This window comes from Orycteropus afer, unplaced genomic scaffold (assembly GCF_000298275.1).
Source record: "Orycteropus afer afer isolate SDZICR_OR568_19922 unplaced genomic scaffold, OryAfe1.0 scaffold00089, whole genome shotgun sequence".
NCBI lineage: Eukaryota > Metazoa > Chordata > Mammalia > Tubulidentata > Orycteropodidae > Orycteropus > Orycteropus afer.
In genome coordinates this window covers 10,088,634-10,112,352 of record NW_006921676.1, presented here as the reverse complement: position 1 = coordinate 10,112,352, position 23,719 = coordinate 10,088,634, and the positions used below count along the sequence as shown (strand labels likewise).

The 23,719-nt window shown below is 36.2% G+C and overlaps 1 protein-coding gene across 1 annotated transcript in view; it reads left to right on the top strand.

Moving 5' to 3' along the window:
- The window catches only part of ARHGEF7 (Rho guanine nucleotide exchange factor 7), a 277,670-nt gene that overhangs the window by 236,933 nt on the left and 17,018 nt on the right, over window positions 1-23,719 (top strand). Inside the window, exons 10-17 of the mRNA XM_007942392.2 lie at window positions 3,773-3,911; window positions 5,312-5,371; window positions 7,572-7,718; window positions 10,139-10,225; window positions 12,466-12,544; window positions 12,745-12,884; window positions 15,762-15,986; window positions 18,684-18,777. Of these exons, the coding sequence (XP_007940583.2) occupies window positions 3,773-3,911; window positions 5,312-5,371; window positions 7,572-7,718; window positions 10,139-10,225; window positions 12,466-12,544; window positions 12,745-12,884; window positions 15,762-15,986; window positions 18,684-18,777 (971 nt within the window). The remainder of the gene's footprint in view (window positions 1-3,772; window positions 3,912-5,311; window positions 5,372-7,571; window positions 7,719-10,138; window positions 10,226-12,465; window positions 12,545-12,744; window positions 12,885-15,761; window positions 15,987-18,683; window positions 18,778-23,719) is intronic.

Genomic DNA, 23,719 nt, shown 5'->3' with positions numbered 1-23,719 from the left:
ATGGTTTCTTGAAGTAGCTTTTTATAGTTTTCTTTGTAGAGGTCTTTTGTGTCTCTGGTAAGATTTATTCCCAAGTATTTTATTTTTTTGGTATCTGCTCCCTTTCTTAACTGTCTATGTGTTCTGCCATAACCAGAATGTTGAGAGGACACTAAAAGAAGTTAATTTTACTTAATAAAACTTTAATCTTTAAATATTAGTCTTTTTTTTTTTTTTTTGGTGGGGGAGGTAATTGGTTGTTGATGAGGGTAGCATTTTGGTAATTTTTCTCTTCCATAACTGTAGTTATGAAATTGCAGATACAACCTAGAAGTACCAATAATTACTTGAATAGATTGCACTTTGGTTTTCATCTTGGTAGAAAAGGCCCTCTATAGATTGTATTTAAAGGAGTTGAAATGTACTTTTGATTTTTATAGGAGTCTGCCTGATAAATTGTTCAACACTTAGCAAAATGCTGGTACACTATGAACTTTTCATATCTGAATTCATCAGTTAACTCTTCTCATACTTTAGCGATTGATACAGTGAGTATCTAGTACAGAAAGAGATGAACATTTTCTGAACAAGAATTTGTCAGAATATGGTGGCTTTTCTGGTAAAGAATATATCCAGAGTGGAGGATGCTATGAGTTTAAAAGACAAAGCATTATAGTTATGGTTAGAGTGACCCAGGCTTTGGTGTAGATTTGTGTTCTAATTTCAGTTCAGTCAAGGAGCTCTGGTGGTGTAGTAAGGCATTTGACTGCTAACTAGAAGGTTGGGTGGTTCAAACCAACCAGCCACTCTGCAGAAGGAAGACTGGGCAATCTACTTCCAGAAAGATTTACTTAACTGCCTCAGAAACCCAAAGTGGGTCTGCTGTGAGTACATTCTTTTAGCAATGGCCTAAACTGAGTTTCCTCATCTGTAAAATATGTATAATAGTACATGTGTCACAGACTCAGCATGAGTTTAAAGGTATTAATGTATAAAAACTCTATTTTGATGCCTTACACTGACCTGTCAAGTAACTGTTCCACTTTCTCCATTCTCCTTTCTGTTATATCTGCTCTACTTTGCCCTAGTTGAACAGATAAGACTGGGTAGGGAGGGTGATAGGGGAGGTAGTATGTAAGAATCACTCTTAGAATGCTTCCCCAGGTCATTATGCAAAAGCAGTGTTAATGAGTGTTGGGACCAACACTTCATCTTCCTCACCAGCTCACCATCCCCCCCACCCCGCACCTCCTGGCACATCTGGGGATGCTTGTGACATGGCAGAATCCCCTGTTTCACCTCACCTTCCCCACCACTGCAGTGCCTGTGGGGGTGGGGCTAGTAGTGGTTAGGTGTTACCTGCAGCACCACCTGCCCTGGGCACGGACCCTACTCACCATCATCTTCCCTGGCTCTTTTTTTCTTAATACTTTCCACCACTGACTTCCCTGGCACCTTCAGGCCCTCTCCTGACCTGCCCCTGCCTACCAGCTACCTCACGTCTACCCATCACCACCGAGCTGCTTTATGGTTGGACTGAGACATCACAGGTGAATGAGAGAAGGCATCCCACAGCCAATTCACTACCATCCCTCCTGTGGCCTTGTCATCATAGGTGCTTCTGGTGTGTATCATTCAAGGTGGCCTATGGAGGGCATCCCAGGGATATGGATGATCAGAGATACTACCTGAGTATTTTTTCAAAAAATTCATGTCATAACTGTGAAATGTCAGATGAGATAGTCAGTAAGTGAGAGGTGGGTATATTTATATATAGCACAGAAATGCACTGACTGTAAATACAGTGAACTTTGCTTAATGAAATCACCCAAGGTTTTCATACAAATGTGTTTAGATAGACGTAGACTTCAGTAGAGGTCTTACAAGTTTAAGAAATGTGAGGCTAATTCTCTAGTGGTTCATTAATTTATTTTCAGCCTGATATTTGAAACCTTATATATTTTCACCAGGACCTCTTATTATATCTGGTTTTCCCAAGAAGCTTGAGTGTTTAGGCACTTTGGAAATGGAGAGGGGTTGGGATGGAAGATATAGGCAGCAGGGTCCCTGAGGTTGAGATTTATTTAACTGTATTTAATATCTACCTTTTGCTCAGTTATTCTGTCTGAATTTTCATATTTATTTTAGGATTTAATTGATAATACTGAAAGATATAAGTGTCTTTTGTTTTTAAGGGGGGAAAAAAGACAACTCACAACTAGGAGAAAAATTGTTACTTGGGATAAATGACATGGCTGTGATTCACATCCAGGTTTTCTGATCAGTCTTCTTTCTAGTACATCCCATTGGTAACTTTAGCTGGTACTACCTCTTCTGCCATTCTGCTTGTTCACACAATTCCAAGTGTCTGGAATTATGCATATGCTTGTGTAAGTGATAAATATGAACTCATGGTCCTAGCATGAACCCTAAAGATCATCTGTTCCACATGGAGAGATAAAGAATCTCAGCATTTACATGACTTGGTAGAAATCATAAAATCGTTGGTTAATAATAGTGTTTGAGTTCAAAATCAGGTCTTTGGGCTTGATTTCCACAGCAGTACTCCTCACTTTTTTATAATCTTCCTAAATGGTATTGTTGTTAGGTACCATTGGGTCAGTTCCGACTCACAGCAGCCCTGTGTACAACAGAACAAAATATTGTCTGGTCCTGTGCCATCCTTACAATCCTTTCTATGCTTGAACCCATATTTGCAGTGACTGTGCCAGTGTTTCTAAATATGGCTATTGCATTTGAACTCTCAGAGCATATATAGTAAGCATTAAAATACAGGCTTCATGAGTACATAGTTGATAATAAAAGTTGGGTGAAATATATGGAAGATGGTGATGAAAGAGTAATGATAAAATATTAAACACTTGTTTTTAAAATTCTTTAATTTTTCTGGATATGGGGATACATTTCTACTTTCGAAATGTGAGGATTAATCAAAACGAAGATGTAAAAATGCTTTTAAAATGCTAATAATCATTTTTATGGTGTTACATTGTCTATTCAAGGTCAGGAACCATAACTTCTTCATCAGACATAAAGCTTAGAACACATACAGTAGACATTCTCTTGTACATTTGTTTAACCAATACACATCTGGTGGGTTAATGCTCTGATTCAGTTTATTGTACTTTTACTTGAGCAACTCCATTGTAGTTCTTTCAAATCTGGTAAACATCAAAATGTTATGTTTCCCAGATTTGAAATCTATATAGTTCTAAGAAAGCATGCTTACATTTGGACACATCTCTGGTGGTGCAGTGCCTAAGGCATTTGACTGCTAACCAGAAGGCTGGCGGTTCAAACCCACCAGCCACTCTTCAGAAGGAAGATTGAGCAATCTACTTCCATAGTGATGTTGCCTCGGAAACCCAAGAAGGGGTTCCAGGGGTTGCTATGAGTCGAATCCAACTCCGGCAGTGAGGTTTTTTTGTTTTTTGTTTTTTGTTTTTTTGGATATGAAATTAACATACTGAAATGGCCTTTTCTTTAATGGCATTTCAAAGTGAAAAAAGCGTGTTCTATATTGTATGCAATTGCTGCTGCTGCTGATAATGAGAACAGTAACAGGAACCTTTTCTCCACCCCACCCCACCCCCATTTGGTATTTATGAAATAACCTGCAGATGTTTTTGGTTATAAAAGCTATAGCCTTCACAATAATAAATGATGTGCTGTACTCTTATACTTCACAAATCCTGGTTATTGCTAATGGAAATAAGAGCCTAACTATAACAACAGGTGTCTTCTTTTTTCTACTGTTCTATTATTTGCTCAGCGAGGAATTGGGAGAATTTATGGAGATGAAAGGTGCCAATAGCCCTGGAATTCTTGTGTTGACCACAGGCCTCAGTAAACCATTTATGCGCCTAGATAAATATCCTACATTACTCAAGGAACTTGAAAGACATATGGAGGTACTTTTTTACATTTCTTTCACTTAGCCATAAATCAGTATCATTGTTGTAAGATTTGCTGTACATTACATTAGTAATGCTCTATTTTAGAAGCCAGAACAAAAAAAAAAAAGCTTACCAAGGTTTCAAATCAAAAGGATTTTCACAATGATTTTGTTAAATATTAGAATGTTTTCTTCTTTACTCAACACTAAAAAAAAAAGCATTTGCTTCATCTCCTCTTTTATCTACAGTTGCTGATAGGAAAATATCTAAAAGCTGTAAAATCTTAAACTAATTTTTAAATACCATTGTGGTATTGTATCAGAAACTGTGAATAAGCACTTAATTTCTAAAGTAACTCTAATAAAAAAACTGTTACATGATAATAGTATATGTTTATCTTATTTTCGAGTAGCATGTTGTGTGCCTAGCCGAAATTTGACCTCAAATTAGTCTCTTGGCTAGCGGTCAGTAAACTTTTTTTGTCAAGAAGCATGTATTATAGTTTCTTTAGTCAGCCATAACAGACTCTGCCACAAGTCAGGTGGCTTGTAAGAACAGAAATTATTGTCTCTCCCTTCTGGAGACTAGGAGTATGAATTCAGGGATCGTCAGCATCATGCTTTCTCTGTTTGTTCTTGGGGAGAATCTTTCCTTGTCCCTTCCAGCTTCTAGTAGTCCCAGGAGCTTCTTGCAGTCCTTGGCTTGTACATGGATCTTCACATGACCATCTTCCCCTTTGTATGTCTTACCCCTTTTATAAAGAGAGCACTTAGATTGTCTGAGGACCCATTCCTCTAGTATAACTTTGTGTTAACTGATAGTATCTTCAGATACCCTACTTCTAGCAAGGTCATGTTCACAGATACTAGGGTTTGGAATTTCAGCATCTTTTTGGGGAACACCATTCAATTCATAATAAGACAGTTAGTAAATATATTAGACTTTGTAGTTTCTTGGAACTACTCTGCTCAGTAGTAATAGCACAGTAGCAGCCATGCTAAAATAAGACCTGTTGCCATGTAGTTGATTCTAACTCAATAGCAACCCTACAGGAGAGAGTAGGACTGCCCCATAGGGTTTCCCAAGATTGTAATAAAGGCAGCCACAGACAATATGTAAGCAAATGGGTATGATAGTGTTCTAGTAAATATTTACAAATCAGGCATGGTTTGCCCACCCCCTGCTCTTGATTTTTCTGTTATATTTTCTCCCTTAAGTTCATTGTATTAATAAGACGTGAGATCATTAGGTCTATGATAATTCCCTGAAAAAATAAGAAACAGTATTTCTAATGATGAGAAAAAAAGAGCATATTTAGGGCTGAAAAGTATTGGAATAGTTAGTTCTATACAGAGTGCCTTTTTAAGAAAAGTTTTCCATTATAAAAAATAATAGTGTGTTTCTTTTATTCAAAGGATTACCATCCAGATCGACAAGATATTCAGAAATCCATGACTGCCTTCAAAAACCTTTCAGTAAGTGATTGCAGTTCAATGGATTACTTAATATGGCCCTTTGTAGTCATACTAAGTTTCTTTGTAACTCCCACCAGATGACTGGGTAGGGATATATGCAAATATGAGGTGCTTGTGGCCCACCAAGGGGATTGGATAGCTTCATAATAATGTAAATAAAGTACATGGCACCCTTGTGGGGATGGGGCCGTGCAGATAAGGTGTATGAAACCTTACATGGGGATTGGCCAGTTTTGCCTCCCTCTAGGCTTAAACTGTGCCATCCCAGTAGCAGAAATGGGGACCTGACTACCATTAAGAAGAAGAGACAGGAACAGAGCACATCCTTTGGACCCGGGGTTCTTAATGCTGGGAACCTCCTAGATCCAGAAGACAGAAAGCTGTAGCACTGGAAAGATAACAAAAAGCGATGGCAGAGAAGTGGTGGTTGAGAAGTAGCAGCAGAACCAGGTGACCTGCAGGAGTCAATGTGGTGGGCTTTCCAGCTCACAGAGAAACTCATAGAGTAAAATGGCTGAGCACCTTCAGGTAGGAGGCTTTCTGGAAGAGCAGGATGCCTGTGGACACCTTGTGGAGCTGGGTTTATTGACCTATAGAGCAAGAGCCTAGTAATTTTGGGCCAAGGCTTATTAGTGAACTGCATTGCCTCTGGGCACTTACCAGCAGAAGCTAAAGAGCTTTGTAACATTGGCCTGAGCAGCACAGAGAGGCCAAGGAGCTACAGGGCCAAGAGGCCAACAGCCAGAGAGAGGTGTGCCTGCGAGCACTGCTGGAAAGAGGCTATCCTGATCAAAGGACTGTATCCTTACTCATTTCTGATTCTGAATTAAAAGCTATTACTTCTCTAATAAGCCCCACAGTTGTGAATTTGTCTGTGAGATCTGTGTACCCATTGACCACGAATTATTGAACCCAGCAGAAAAGTAGAGTATTTGGTGTCAGAATTGGTAAAAAGGTTGGAGGGTGGAGTCTGACCTCTGTCTCAAAGGAGTGAACCTTGGGCTGTTGATCTTGATCCTCCTTCCCTAAGTCAGACAGTGCCTCTGCCTTAGCATTTTTATAGTGATTAACTTTTTCTTTCCTTCCTCACATACTATTAATAGCTATTAAGTAGCTATTAATAGCTATTCACTATTAAAGTGAATATAGGAAAGTTGCTTGTTGACTGAAAAAGATGATGAAAAAATTACTTGTGGTATGTAATTCAGAGTTTACTCAGATGAAGTAATAATAAACATGTAGTAGTAAATTCTCTTGCTTGACTATGCCACCAGAAAAATGGAAAGATAATTTTTTAAGTTAAAATATAAACAAAAAAAAAACACAAACTCACTGCCATCAAGTCAGATCCAACTCATAGAGACCCCTCCTTGCGTTTCCTAGGCATTATGGCTACTGAAGTAGATTGCCCAATCTTCCTTCTGAGGAGTGGCTGGTGGGTTTGAACCAGTCGAATGCCTTAGGTGCTATGCCACCAAAGCTCCTAGTTAAAATTATAGCACAAAGTAATTCATGTTATTGTTGTTGTTATGTACTGTTGAGTCACACCTGACTCATAGCGACCCCTCAAGTTTCCGAGGCAGTATCACTACAGAAGTAGATTGCCCCATATTCCTTCCGAGGAATGGCTGGTGGGTTTGAACCACCAGCCTTCTGGTTAGCAGTCAAGTGCCTTAGACACTATGCTACCAGAGCTCCCAATTCATGTTATAGCTACTTAAAAAATGGTTTAAAACATTTTTTAAAATCTCCATCTATAACATCTTTAGTGATGTAGTGTGAAGCGCAATATTGGTGTCTCCGATTTATCTGTTGTCGTGCTATCTTAACTGTTTTTTTGAAATATGCGTCTTATTTATAGCACCAATTATACTTACTCTCTCTTTTTATTTTTATTTTTTTCCCCTCTTCTCAGTCTTCTATGTTGGCAAGCACTAATAAAAACAGAAAAAATAGTTTTCTTGTCTAGTTCACATTTCTTCTTCCTAAAAGTAGTAAGATTTGCTAGTTTTCTAACATAGCTTTTAGTATTTCAGAGTAATTTGTTTGCTTCTATTAATGTGAGTCTATACTTGCAAATTAAGTAAGTAGTTTGGTAGATTATCTATCCTCAGAAGAAATAAGATTCAGAACAATATGACCAAAACTTAGAATTCTGGATGTTTCTGTCCTTTTAACAGTATTCTTCTGTATTTCTCAGGCCCAGTGTCAAGAAGTACGGAAAAGGAAAGAACTGGAGTTGCAGATCCTGACAGAAGCTATCCGAAGCTGGGAGGGAGATGACATTAAAACCCTAGGCAATGTCATTTACATGTCACAGGTTATGATTCAGTGTGCAGGAAGTGAGGTAATGTAGTTGAAGTGTGTACTAACTGTGGTTTCTGTTACCTATCTGCTATGATTAAATGTAAACAGTGGTAGGAGAAAAACACTAAAGGAACACGAGGCACATGTTACTGAACTGACTTTATTTTTATTCTAATCTCTAAATTGTTTTCCCTAAAACTATTAAAATACCTTAGGTGAGGTGAAAATTCAGTTAAAAGCTAAACATAATTTAAATTAAATGTGATATGTTTTCTAATTGCTTTTTAAGATTTCTCCATACAGTGTTCATTATAAATGCTTTCAACTATTACGATTTTATGATCTTATAATACAAGACTTTAAAAGAATGTCAGGTGATGACAAGTAAAATTTAATAGGAATACTGTCTTACATAATTTATTGTCTACCTCTTATCCTTGATAAATATGAGAGAGGCTTAAGGGTATATTAAAGAGACTTAGAGCTGATTATTGAATTCTTGCTCTATTTCAATCTAGCCCAAGATCAGTTATGTTCCAAAGTCTTTATTGAATGAGCTAATCCATATAAAGTTTCCATCCCAGTGTTTGGCACATAGTAAGCTCTTAATAATGATAGCTATTAACTCTTCTAAAATCTATTCTGTGTTTCTTGGCAAGTAATCTCCTACAGACGTACTATGTCTGATACCCACTTTAGGAAAGCCAATAAACATAATTGCCTTTTAATGAAATTTCCACAGAAATTAGCTGAGTTCAGAAATGGAGTTGTAGTTGCCTTGATTTCTGGTAGAAATGGCCTGTTTCTTAATCAAGCTAGTCAGCAAATACTAGAGAAGTAGAGACTCAGTCTATTTATACATTAACATCTCCAAGAATCATTTAATCATTGTGATACAGGGAAAGATCACATCTTTTTTGCTGAATGTAAAAACCCTGTTTAGAGAAGAGCTATACTGAAATACTAGTTTAGTTTTGGTATTTAAATGAAATACAATTTCAGTATTTTATGAATGGAAGAAGGGATAGAGATAGTGTTCAGACAAGACATCTAGATCAGAATCTTTTATATAAGGAGTTCTGTTTATACAAATGTCTGTCACAGAATAGGTCTTAAGGATGTGGTCACTAGCCAAGAACTCTGTATCAAGGCTGTCATTCTGGAGAATTTATGTTTTCAACTGTTTATATATTGTACTTTTTTATTCATGTGTAATAATTGGTAATCACAATTTTCTTACGGATTCAGTTGAAATGAGATCAAACCAGATTCTTGTGACATCACTGCACAGTGAAAATTGAGCAGTTTTTCTTTCAAGGTTCACAAGTACCTACCTCCTCTTGAATTTTATTGTACCTCTAGGAAAATAATTAATGTGTTCAAAATATGGTAATAACCTGTTTTCAAGCATGAAACTCATTAGACAATAAGAAAACAGAAACTTACAATGTATATTCCTTTCCACCTAAAATATTTTTAAATGATATTACCTCTCTACTAAGGTACTAAGGTCTTGTAGTTTAGGTACCATAAGAAATAGCTATATTTTAGTGTACTACAAGGACCCCTAGTGGCACAGTGGTTAAGCACACGGCTGCTAACCAAAGGTTAGTGGGGTTCTACTTCACATAGCCTCAGAAACCCTATGAGGCAGTTCTATCCTGTCCTATAGGGTTACTATGAATCGGAATTGACTCTACAGTAGTGAGTTTGGGTTTTTTTATTTTTTTCTTTCTGGTTTATTTTTGTGAATTGGATTAAATGTTAGCATGGGAAAATGGCTACATATTTCTGTTTCTGTCCCTCCTTTGAGGTTTTTGGGAATTCTTGTCTTTTAATTGTAGTAGTGTTCTTTGGCTTAATGTGTAAGTAGAACTTTTAAGTCTTTCATGTAAATTAAATAAAGTTTATTGGATGGATGAGCACAGCATTGAATTGGAATTTCAGGGGAGTGTCAGGTATTATTAGAGCAAAATTGATTTTAATATTTTGTTCTGCCCTTTTTCTTCGGGGATCTACTTGATCCTTTCCCTGTCTAAAATTTTGCAAGTCTTTTCTCTCATTTCTTTCAACCATGAAAAGGAAATTTTGATTAACCAAAAACAGTTAATGTCAGAACTGAACTTCTTAACTGAATATTTCTTTTAAATGTTACACAGGCTACTTGTGAGTCCAGGATCATTTTATTACTTGGTTTACTTTCTTACATTTTTATTTTGAAGAACTTAGTAGCCTATTTTTTCATCTTTTGTTGAAGCTCTGTCTTTCTCATATGTTAATACTTAATGGAGAATTTATTATGATTTTGTTTGTTTTAAATTTAGCTAGTAAAATTTGGCAGAGGAAAGCCTGAACAAGAAATAGTCTTTTACAGGGCATAGGGTAAAGGAACCTACTGGTGCTCACATATGTAAATACATGTTTAAAAAAGTATTTGGATTTGTTTGCTTTTTACATTAGGAAAAGAATGAAAGATATCTTCTGCTCTTCCCAAATATTTTACTAATGTTGTCTGCCAGTCCTAGGATGAGTGGTTTTATCTATCAGGTAATGCACATTTTTAAATGCTATTTTATTGTTTATTGTGACTGATCATTTAATCTTTTTTTTTTTTTTTTTATTTTTTTCACTGCTTTTCTTGGAGTAAATATGAGAGCTGTTTTAAGAAAAAGAATGCAAGGGGGAATCTCTTCTGTTTTTTTGGTTACTAATTTATAATGGTGGTATAAGTAGCTTGTTTTTTCCTGTATGTCTAGTAAATGTTCTTTGCAAGGTTTCATTGCCTTTTTTCTGTGAAATTATAGAAAGTAATACCATCCCCATCAGATTTTTAAGGACTGGCCAATCACCAGATAATCAGCATAAGTCAGCTACTTCATTTTCTTTGATTTGCATTTCTTTTGAACATGTTTGTACTGTCCTCAATAAGAACAAGTGAATACTGAAGTCAAAAGTAGAAGTAGCTTGATTGCACCTCCACAAAAAACTATGTCTATGGCTCAAAGAGGAGTTGTCATTTCACAGTTAATTCCAAAAGAAGAGTTTTAAATCTGTAATGCAAATCATGTTATATGGACGTACTCTGAAAAATAACAACTCTTAATTTCTAAGGCTGCTACTACTGAGTCAGGGTTGTCAATGGGTGCTAGTAGCTAATCCTGTGTTAAATTACCCTGATAAACCTAAATCTGAGCCCTCCCAGTCAGCATCATTGGGTTTTATAGCCCCAAGAATCCCATTCCCTTCTTTAGGCTTTAATCCTACCATAGCAGTTCTGAGTGGGTTGGTTAAAGATAAGGCCCTGCTCTCTAACCTAAGGGAGAAGAGTTGCCTTTTAGGGTAGGCTTACATTCATTTAAGTCTAGTGGGCATACGATATACAGTATTTGCCCTTGATACTGGTACAACATGCCACTGAAAACATTCCACCAATAGGACCCTACTATTCCATTTTCTGTGTTCTGTTTTCTTCGAAGTGTGTCCTCTGTAAGTACTGTTGCCTTATGGTCTGTTTATAATCAGTGTTCATTTCTACAGTATATTATTCAGAAACTGGCTTTAAAGGATGTTATAAAAAGTTAACAGCAACATTTTTATACACTAATAATTTTAAGATACGCTGAGGCTAAATTCAGTTACGCAGTTTTATTTTCTATAGGATTTAGCAAGACATTTAATACACTTATATGCATTATGAATCAAGGAAAGGAGTATACAATATATAACATTTTCCAAATACATTTGACCACAGAAGTATCTTGTGTGTCTGATGTTCTACCTAGGATTTTTCAGTGTTGGCACTATTGAGATTTGGGGCTTGATAATTCTTTGTTGGGGGATGGGGGATATGGACCTGTCCTGGGCATTTTAGGACATTTAGCAGCATCCCTGACCTCTCCCAACTAGATGTCAGGAGCATCCCTGACAGGTTTTTGCCAGAGATCCTCTGCTGGGAGCAAATTCTCCTCTTTACTCCATTGAGAACCACTGCTTTAGGAGGTGCTTGTAGAGTCGTCCTCACCTGACTGAAGTTTCACAGACAACTTGGTCCAAAAATCCTATAGACTTCTAAAGATTTTGTTGTGCACCATGCATCATAGTTTAGATGAACTGGGCTATGTTATTTTGTTTTAAAATGCTGCTTTGTTGTTAAATACCAGTTTGCATCCTTTTTCTGGTAATCTCTCCATTGACATTTCTTGTTACAGTTACAGGTTTCTTCCTTTTTTAAAGAGGACCACCATTTTTTCTATTGAGTGTAACATGTAGCCTAACTCTATTTTCTGTTTAAACTACAAACTATAACTATTACATTTCCTGTCCTTGCCCTAATTTCCCATGCTTAATTTTGCTTTCAAACTTGAAACTTCCTTTGTATTTCTTTCTGAGGAAAATATGTATGCTTCCCTTCTATAAAGCAAGTCATTTAAAATAGCTATTCTAGGCACTAGCCTTTTTTGTTTGTTTTTAAATTACGGTGTATAATATTTTGTGTCCTGGTGTTTATAATTAGAGTAACTTTTCAGATGAAGTTTATTTTTATTCTGGTTTGCTAATCTTCTATATCTTTTTGTTTATTCAATTTCTTGATTATAGTTTTATGATTTCTTGTTTGAGACAGAGATTTTTCTATTATACATGTATCTGATAGAAAATAATTTTTTTTGTTTGTTTATAAACAATTCCTCTGTCATTTCAAATATCATTTAATATTTATTTTAATAATGTTCCATTCTTTACTAGAAGAGCACTAATTGTTTTTCTTTTGTGTGGGGGGTCTTTTTTAGGGAAAGCTACCAACAACAGGAATGACAATCACAAAGCTTGAAGACAGTGAAAATCATAAAAATTCATTTGAAATATCAGGTGATAGGCACAAACTTTTGTGAATGCTATCTGTTGATGAGAGCTAGATTATTATTTGTTGGCGGATTCTTGATTAAGTAATTCAGATGGCTAATGTTTAAGCATTATTGAGTTATATTCTGGGTGATGTATATGTGTCTAAACGTGCAGGCTTTTCGTCTGCTTTTCCATCTCAGCGTATTTTTTCTTATCTACTCTAGGAAGCATGATTGAGCGGATATTAGTGTCATGCAACAACCAACAGGATTTACATGAATGGGTGGATCATCTACAGAAGCAAACTAAAGTCACGTCTATTGGAAATCCCACGATAAAGCCTCATTCTGTGCCATCTCATACTGTAAGGACTCATCCAAACTCCAAACTATATCAGCCTTTGGTTGAACTGTCAGGAAGGATCTTTATGGCATGATTAATTTCTTGATTAATAATGCAAAATAATTGCTTCATATTTCTTTGTAAATAGTTTGTTTATCCTTCTAATAGTAAGTAGTTTCACAGTGGTCATTATTTTGGAACAGTTCTAAAATTGTGTGTAATACAAAGTTTGTGAAGGTTGAATTGCAAACTGCATCTCTTTAAAGAGTAGATCTAAAAGACTAACTTTGGAGCGTTTGGGGCTAAATCACCGAAAGCCCCTGGTTCATAGACTGCTTTTCTGAGAATTTTAACTTTGTTTGCTATGTTTCCTAAAACAAAGCATAAAATAAATGAACATGATGTTTTTTTTTTTTTTTTTTTTAAGAAAAAGGCCAGATTCTTATTGAAGGCCTTAAAATAATAAAGTCTTGTCTTGTCTTAGAAAAGCTCAATAATTTTTTTTTTTTAATATACTTATAACATTGCCAGATAGATTTAATACCAGAGTTTCAGTGTTCAAAACTCTTTGTACTGATGTTTTATGCTTAAGGTTGGTCCTGAATTATTTTAATATTCATCATTATTAAATAACATTTTTAAAACTAGGCACACCTTTTTAAAAATGAATGATAGTTACAAAATAATTTGCAGTTTTGTAGGCTTTTCTCATATCCCTATAATGATTATGATCTTTATTAGGGCATTTTCTACTATGTGAGTTTATTTTCCCAGTAATTATGCTTCAAATTAAAGATTTTAGGTCAGGAAATGTCAGTATAGAGTAAAAATTTGATCGGTTTCATTGTGTCGTTCCTTGTATTTCAACAGTTTGGAGGTTGAAATTACTTATTTGCTTTAGCTAACATTTCATTTTCAGTGGCTTGTGCCATTTGTAACCTCTCCATCCTTTTATGAATACTTAGCTTTCATGGAACTATATTTATTCCACAGACATACGTATGTACATGTGTGTATGTTTATAAAGAAAAATGGAAGTTCCTTTTCATCCATATTCTCAAAAGCAACCAGAAACTATATAAAAGTTTATTATCAAGTAAAACTTTGCTGTGCTGTATACTTGCATCTTGGCATCTCATTATTTCCTTACGTATCACTCAGTAGCAAGGAAGGCATTCCTTCAAGACATAGTAATTAAGTCCCCACTGTGTAGAAGGCAGTATTCCTCGCATAGTGAACTTTTGAAATGGTCTTCATTCTTCCTAGGGTGTACCTCTTTGGTGGATTCTGTATTTTCCTTGTGATCTAACTCTATCCAACTTGTATAATATTCTAATTTTAAAATAAAACATGGCTTTTTTTTACTTTTTTTAATAAGGGAAAGCAGAATCAAACTTCATTATGATGTTATTGTTAGAAGGAATGTTTTGCATAATTTTATCTTTCTACAAATTATTTAATTAAAATATTTTAATATAGGTGTGTAGCATACTATGAACCTCACCCACATTCTCACCCACTACCCTGCCACCAAGGACTAGCCTGGGACTTGTATAGCTTTCATAGAAAGTTAATTGCTCATGTTCTTGACTAGTGTGGCATACTGGCTTCCATTTTTATAGCTAGTTCAGATACTGTTGAGTTCTTTGGAATGATGACTTCACCTCAGGTGGTACATTCACATTCAGCTTATTTGCCTTTTAAGTGTGTCTTACTGTTCTTGGCTAATTTGAAGTCATTAGCCAATTTTGAGTGTTCCTTAGTTAGCATTTTCTCCTTTAACTGTCCATGTGATAGAATATTTTTGGGTTTTCCAGGAATATAAGTACTATTTATCAACATGTTCCTCCGAGAACCTAGATTCGGAATAACTTTGTTTTGATTAAAGCTGTCCTCCCAGCCAAAGAAATTAACCTGTTTTATCCCAGAGTTTGGCTTTTTTTTTTCCCCCTGTAGAGGAACAGATAAAAAATATTTTCAGCTTTATAGGGTCACTGAGTCTATGGGAGCTCTGGTAGCGTAGTGCCTAAGGCACTTGACTGCTAACTAGAAGGCTGGTGTTCAAACCCACCAGCCACACCTCAGAAGGAAGATGGGGCAATCTACTTCCGTAGTGATACTCCCTTGGAAACCCAGGGAGGGGTTGCTATGAGTTGGGTCCAACTCGATGGCACATAACAACAACATGAGTCTTAATCAACTGAATGGCAGTGGCTTTTTGGTTTATGGGCTGTATGGTTTCTGTTGTCAGCTGTTGACAGCAGCTGCTGCTGTAACATGAAAGCAGCCATAGACAATAGTAAAGGAATGAGCATGACTGTGTGCCAGTAAAATTTTTTTTTTTTTTTTTTTTTTTTTAACAAAAACGGTGTACAGGCCCCAGTTTTTCCAACCCCTGTATCACCAGCCAGTAAATAATTTATGACTTGCCCAATAAATAATACGTGACTTGAGAGGACTACTTTGTCCTCCCTCTAAAGCTATATGCCCAATACAAAGAAATGTCTAGTCTTTTATATAATACTTATTTTTACAATAAATACCTCTTTTACTCTCTTGGCAAATAAAGAGGTATAAAATATTTGGGATTTCAAGTACTCAGTTTAGTGCTGCTCAGTACTGACAGATGCATAGTCTTAAGCAAAATAGTGTAAGGAACTCTATTTGTGGCCCAGGTATGTCACAGCTAACTGCATTTGACACCAGAAACTGATTGTTTAGAGTCAGAGATTCAAAAGAAATGATAACAATTTGGGGATTCTTTCATTGGGAGTGTTTGAAAAAAAAAAGCAGCAGCAGCAAACTTAAATTTTATTTGATCAAGGTTTATTTTTCTATACATGTGTTAGTGTCTTATATTTTATTTATTCTCTTTTCTCAAAATCTGTACACTTGGCAGCTTCCTTCCCATCCAATCACACCATCCAGCAAACATTCAGACAGCAAGCCAGTGCCACTGACTCCTGCATACCACACGCTCCCACACCCTTCACATCATGGGACTCCACATACTACCATTAATTGGGGACCTTTGGAGCCTCCTAAAACTCCCAAACCTTGGAGCCTGAGCTGCCTGCGACCTGCACCACCTCTACGGCCTTCAGCTGCTCTGTGTTACAAAGAGGTGAGGTCCTTTGACCATTCTAGTAGCCACTATAAAATTATGCCATAACAAAAGTCAGTGTAACTTGGAAGCTGAGCATGATAAATTGATTATTCTATACTTCACCTCTTTTTTTTTTTTTTAATGAATTTAGAAATATTGACAGTACTGTTTCTATCTGTGACATAAAAAAATACAGATTAACTTCTTCAGAGCTATGAAGAAAGTTGTGCCTTCATTTTGATTTGTCATCACCTTATGCTGGTTCAAGGGCTTGAGTGGTCCACAGTACACTTGTGAGGGCAGGGGGTTTATAACATTGGATCCTTTCTGTGCACTTTCACAGAGGGACTTTTATTATGTAGCAAGAGCCTATACTCATCCAACAAGTCCTGCTTCTGTGGCTCTTTGATTCCAGCAACTTGAGGACCGAGGAGGTAGAAGAAGTTTTACATGGACTTTGCTTTGCCTCTTGCTGAGCCTCAAATTATTTTGAACGTCTAATTGGTGACAGGTGTCACTTTATTTCTGCATATTATTCTGTTGCCCCTTACCATCCTTTTTTAAAGAAAGAATCTATCTAAGAATCCTACAGTTTGTCACCAGAAGGTATTTGAGATGAAGATAACATAGAAATAAAAAGGAAAAATAAGTAAGCAAAGTCTCTTCTTTGATGTATAAGAAATTATAACACATGATTACCTTTCTTCATTCTAATTCAGTATTTTCAGATACACCATGTGTCTAAAAATAAAATTCTTATTCATAAATATGTATTAACAGTTTCTGTACACTTTTACTTAAACTTGCTTTGACAAGGAAAAGAAATATCTTGAGAAATATATTCTGAGAAATATTTAGATTTTTATTGAATAGAAATTACATTATGTTGAAGCACTGATAACCAGGTACCAAGTCTTGATGTCCAGATGCGGGCCACATTTGCAAAGGAAACCTTTCATAGACTTTTTCACAGCCCTAAACAAATTAAGACACATATCAAAGTACTACATATAAGATATTATAATCAGCCTTTTATATTTTTTGTTTTTTTATGACATATCTTTTGCTGGTAGTTATATAACCATGTCAAGAATTCCTTATGTTGGCAGTTACTGAAAGAATGCTAATTTTTTTTTTTGTTATATAGCTTAGTGCTTACAGTCCAAAGGAAAAGTGAGGTGATGCAGGCAAGAATTTGTTGTGATTTTAATTACCTAGACCAAAAATTAGGGTAAAACTGTTAGGCTCAGATCAAGGAAATGAGTTTGAAATAAATTTAAAAACAAATCTGAGCAACAGCAACAAAAACTACCAAAGAAGTAGAGAGGTATTGGGGTAAACATAATTTTGAGTTTATATAAATCTAGCTGCAATTGCTTTGTTGGACTTCATATTGGAGAAGCATTTCATATGCTATAATTGTCCAATATTGCTGGGTACTTCAGGACATTTAGTGAGAAGCATTCTTACATAGCATGAAGATTAGTATTCATGGAGAACTAGCCTGTAATGAGCTTTACCTAGTTTCAGGTAGTCAGGTACATTTCATGTGTTGACTTTGAGGGCCTCTGCATATGAAGTACCCTTCTGGTCGAACAGAAGGACGTGAGTTTATTCACGTTGGTTTATTTATCAAGAGTATCTCCACTAGTCTTGAATTAGGAAAGCTAATTAATTTGTAGGCTTTCTAGCCATAGGACGCATGTTGTGTGTATTTCTTCTTGAACTGATTTGTGCTGCATTTCTAAGAGCTTTAAAATTTTTTTTCTACTTAAAAATCAGTCTTTGTATACTCTGTGCTTTCAATCTAGTTCATCACATAGCACATCTCACTTTCTGAATCTTAATTTCTCATTTTAAGATGAATGAATAGTTTATATCATTTAAATGATGCAGAAGTTAACCTTTTTTGATGCTGATAATTCATACGTGCTTGAATATGGAAACTTCTTACACACACCCATTGGACTTTGTTTTGCTCATTTAGTTTTTCACTTTTCTCTTCTATACATTTTTTAAAAGTCTTTGTGTTACAAAAGCAGGGGACAGACCAGTTACCTTTTTAAATATAACTCTGAATTACCGTGAACATACCAGATAGAGAACATCCACTGCCAATGTTCTGTTGCTGTGTTCCTCTGCTCTCAAAGCCGAATAACTGATCTCCTGTTTTCTTTTTACTTGAGGCTTCATTTTCTTAAGGGAATCATTGTTTACTTACTTTTCATTTTAAAATAGCCTGAGTTTCCCCATCAATTTCTAGTTAGATGTGTCAAATGAGCCTACTCCTATAAAAGTAGCAGCCCCACCCTCCACCTACCTTGGGAGTGTGTATGGATCTTTTTCTCCACACATTGCACCATCTGTCAGTTTTCTCTCCCCTCCAAACTCTGCCAGCCTGCCTACAAGCCTGAAGCAGCTTTGCTGTGTGTTGTTATAATACTAATGGGAACCAAGTAATACAAGGAAACCTGTTTTTATCAGAATCAATAGGAAGTATTAGCCAATGACTAAAACTGAAAATGGCTTCTTAATTTTAGTATTCAGAAGTTGGCAGAGAAAAATCAAATTATATTGAGAAAAGTGGAATACTCAGACCAGTGGCTTTAATGATTTAGTTTTTCACAGCATAAGAGCAATTCTCACTGATACACAAATAAAAATTACTGACTCTGCAGTATTTCTACATTTTTTTCCCCTTTTTAATTTCCCTAGGATCTTAGTAAGAGTCCGAAGACCATGAAAAAACTGCTGCCTAAGCGCAAACCGGAACGGAAACCTTCTGATGAAGAGTTTGCATTGAGGAAAAGTAAGTAAATGTGAATGAAACAGTGGGTTTCTTTATCACAAGGAAATGCTCTATATCACATTAGAATGGAGAAATGATTAATGGCTTTTTAAAGACTTCAGACTGAAGTCAGGGGTAAGAACCTTAGTATGACTTCTAAAGATATAATACCTTAGGAAATTTGGTACTTGATCTTTGTGCTTCTGGCAGCCATCTTAGCATTTATACAAACAAGTTGGAGATTTATAATTAAAGACAAAACGAAATATCTAAATGTTAATAACAAAGCATGTGCATATATTTTCCCTTAATAAAATAGTTTATAATCTTACAGGGTATATATTAATTACATCACATTTTAGGGACTAAAAGGAGCAAATCGGCCTTGGATTATCTCCATTTCATCTGTGAACCTAAGCCAGGTGTACAGTACTGGGGATCTCACCTGCTCTTTCTGATCTCCCTTTTGCCTGTAGAAATTCTATCCATGCTTTCTCAAAATGCCTTATTTCCTGAAACTTTCTCAAAATCTACTGACTGAATATGACATGTTCTTCTCAGATCCCAAAGGTGTTCCCCACCCACGTTATTATATTGCTGTTTCTTTTCTATTATGCTTATTTGTATGCTTGTATGATTTCCACTACTCAAGTATAAGCCTTTTAAAAGCCAGATGCAGAATCTAATTCAGAGATTTTTCTTAACAGCCTCTTAGAGTGAACATCTTACACACTTTAAGTGCTTAGCTGATACCTGTTGGATAAGTAGAGCGATGTTTAGAAGTGATTAGAAAAATTTACTTCCTTTCCCCCTTTGCCTCTTTCTTTACAGCTTCTATACTATTTCCTGTTGGTAATAGGAAGGAGTATCAGATATTACTTCTAACTAACATATAGCTGTGGGAATGTTTAGCACTAAATGCAAACCTTTGGGATGGTGTATAGTCAAGCCAAATAGGACAGTAGAACTAGCCCTTGAGAAGCTGTAGAAGTTGTTCTTTAAGGTCTTTATCTCTGTCCTACTATCATTTTCTCCTGCTGCTCTATTTCTGCAGCCCCTCATTCCTCTCCTCCCACTAATCATAGGAGTTCTGATACTAGTCAGTCTCATAAATTCAGTGGTATCAAAGATGATGAAAGGGAAATGCTGGAGATATTCTATAGATCATTGTAACTTTCTGGAGACATTGCTTCTCTTTTTTACTTTATCTACTGGAACCCTTCAAGGATTTCATTTCCCAAAGAAGGCTCATGGGAGAGACATTTTTTAGTCAGTGTTTGAATATCATGTTGAAGACGGAGGCAGCGTGGGATAATGATTAAGAAAATAGTCTCCAGAGCCTGACTGATTTGGACTTGGAAACCTAGCTCAACTACTTGTATGACCTGTGCAATGACTTATCTCTAAACTTTAGTTTTCTCATCTTAACTCTGTAGGATGATAATAAACTGGAAAAATTAAATAAAATAATGGATGTATACATTGCTCAATAAACATTTGCTGTCTTATCATCCTTATCATCTAATTTGCCAATTTTTTCCCCTCAGATTATAAGCATGCAAGATGTTAAGGATACTGACCACCAGAACAGTGCTTCACACACCATTTAATGGAATGGTTGTCTGATAAGTCAGCAAATTGTAGCAAAAAAATGATAAGTCAGCAAATTCAAGTGAAAAGAGCTAGATTTTAGAATCAGGCAGACCTAGAATTGAATACGTGCTCTGCCATTTATTAGCTGTGCAAACTCATTTATAAAAGGGAAAAATATTTGTAGGGTTTTGTGGAATTTATCGAGCACTTTCCATTTGAAAGATAGCTGTACTGAGTATTCAGGATATGACTGCAAGTAAGATACTCATTCATTTAACAAATAATGATTGAGTACCTTCTATGTGCCAGGTGCTAGGTATATAACAAAAATCCCTGTCCTCTTGGAGTTGAAATTTTGTAGAAAGATAAATACAGGAAAAGAAAAATAAGTAAATGATAAAAATATATTAGTTGTTAAGTATTGCAGAGAAAGATCAGGAGGAAAAAACAGGGGTCTAGGGACAATTTTATATAAGTTAGTCAGGGGAAAGGTATCACTCAAAGGGTGCCATTTGAGTAAAGACTTTAAGGAGTTGAAGAAGCAAGCCAAGCAGCTATCTAGGAAAGAGCATTCCAGGTAGTTGTTCCAGGTAGTGGCTACAAAGACTCTGAAGCAGGAACCCACATGGTGTGTTCAAGGAGCAGCAAGGAGACTTCTTTGGCTGATTGGGTGAGTGATGAAGAGAGTAATAATAAAGATTCATAAAGGTAATGGGCAGTTGGCTACTTTGAGTGAATGGGAGGCCATTTATAATTTTGAACAAAGGAATTGATGTGGTTTGTGTTTTAATGGAATCATGAGATTACTGTATTGAGAACAGACAGAGGCAAAAGTAGATCAGTTAGGCTGTTGCAGTTATCCAAGTACAGGTGAGAAATGACAGTGGCCTGGACAATGGTGATGATAATGTAGGTGGCACAACTGTGGACAGATTTCATAAGCTCTTTGAAATTTAGAGCCTCTAGTAGTGATTCTCAACTTAGGGTACTTTTGTCTCCCAGAGGACATTTAGCAATGTCTGTAGACATTCCTCCCTTCTCCCCATTGTGATTTGGGTGAAAGTTTACAGAGCAAATTGGTTTTCCATTCAACAATACATACACATTATTTTTTGTGACATTTACTAGAATCCCCACATTTTAACAGTATTCTTCTCACTTCTTCCCTGCACAGACCCCTTCCCTTCATCCTTACTTCCCATCGCTTCTCACCTTCATACCTTTATCCCTGGGCACTTGCTGTCCTCTTGATCTCGTATGCTTGATTGTAGTAATGAGTGCATACCCTCCGATAGTACTGTTCAGTATATAAGTCTATCATTTGGCTGCTTGTTGAGTCACTGGGATTGAGTCCAGTTCTAGCTTGAAGGATGTCTAAGGGCCATAGTCTTGGGGTTCCACCAGCCTTCATCAGACCAGTAACCCTGATTACTGTTTTGTTCCACATTTCCCCTCATTGAGTTTTGTTCCACATTTCCCCTCATATATATTCAGGATCTCTTATTGTGATCTCTTTCAGAGTGGTAAGCAGTGGTGGCCAGGTACTATCTAGTTTTTCTGGTCTTAGGGTCATAGAGGCTGGGGTGCATGTGCTTCATTAGTCCTTTGAACTGTTTCCTATGTCTTTGATTTTCTTCACTCCTCTTTGCTGGTCGGGTAGAGACCAATAATTACACCTTAGGTGGCTGTTCATAAGCTTTTAAGACCCCAGTCGCTATTCACCAAAGTAGGATGTAGAACATTGTCTTTGTGGACTATATTATGCCAGTTGAGGTTTATAGACATTTTTATTGTCTCATCTGGCTAAGCTGGCATCAGTGCATAGAAGCTAAGGATGGTGCCAAACATTCTACAATAAACAGATAGATAGCCTTCTTATCCCCACCCCACCTTAACCCCAGTGAGATGGAGAGCTTTGACCTACCAGGTATGCTGTTGGATTGGATGTTGAGTGTGAGAGAAAGCCAGGCATCAAAGATGGATCCGAGCCTTTTCTTTGGCTTGTGCAACTACAAGGATGAGTCACGTTTACTGAGATGTGTAAGACTATGGGAAGAATAACTAGGTGTGTGTGGCGGAGGAAGAGTAGTGGGAAGGATGTTGGGACAAGACAAGTTCATTAAGTTTGAGATTCCCATTAAACATCCAGGAGGAAATGTCAAGTAGACAATTAGATGTATGATTCTGAAACCCATGGGAAAGGTCTGGACTGGTGATAAACATTTCAGAGTTATTATCATTATTTAGAGATTGAAATCATGAAAGCAATGAGTGTAGATAAAGAAGAAAAGATATAAAAGGTCTGAGTTCTAAAGCACTTCAGTGTTAAGAGGTTAAGAAAATAAGGAACTTAGAAAGGAAGTTTTGAAGGAGGCATCAAAAAAATAAAAACCAAACTCACTGCCGTGGAGTTGGACATGACTCATGGCAACTCCTCCTTAGGTTTCCTAGGCGGTATCACTACAGAAGTAGCTTGCCCAACCTCCCTTCTGAGGAGTGGCTGGTGGGTTTGAACCACCAGCCTTCTGGTTAGCAGTCAAATGCCTTAGATACTATGCCACCAGAGCTTCTAAAGGAAGCACTAGTGAGATGAAAGGGAAACTAAACATTTTTGTGGATTAAAGGAGTAATTTTATAGAAATAATCTTTATGTAAATAGTGTGTTGTATGTAGTAAGTGCTTAGCAAACTTTACCGCTTTAAAGTCATATTGTAATTTCATGAGTTATTTAACCTTTATTATATTCAGAATCCTAGAAATTTTCCAGTTTGTAGAACAGTCTGTGCCATGTAGAAAATGTGTGCTGTCCTGTTAATTTACTCTCTTCTAACCTTTATGGTGAAAGGTAGATTCAGTAATGACTATTTAAAATTGAATATGTGCCATAGTAACCAGTGCTGTCTTTCTGGCTTTAGAGTACTTTCTCTGTACTTTGTGATGAATTTTGTACTTAACCTGAAACTGAAAATAACAATCAGATTACACCATTCATACAGATAATACCACTCATAAAGAGAGTTACCTGTTGGCAAAGAGGGGAACAGCCTACCTATGGAAATTTGTAGTGTGTCCTGAAATTAAACTAGTTAGTTAAATGTTCTTTCTTACTCCTTAAAGGAGGCACTTCTTATGGGGAAGCTGGTAAATGATTGTCTCAGTAGCTCTTAAACTCTTGGTAATGTAATTTATTTTTTAGTAGTGAATATCTGCTTTGCCTTGTATATATTATTGTAAAATGACATTGAGGCTAATTATTATAAATAGCTTCCATTCTTTTCACCTTTTTTTTTTTTTTTTTTAGAGTAAGTAAGCCTTTTCAAATATATATCCAAGTAATGTAGGGGGAAAAAAAAGTTCCATTCAAAACTAT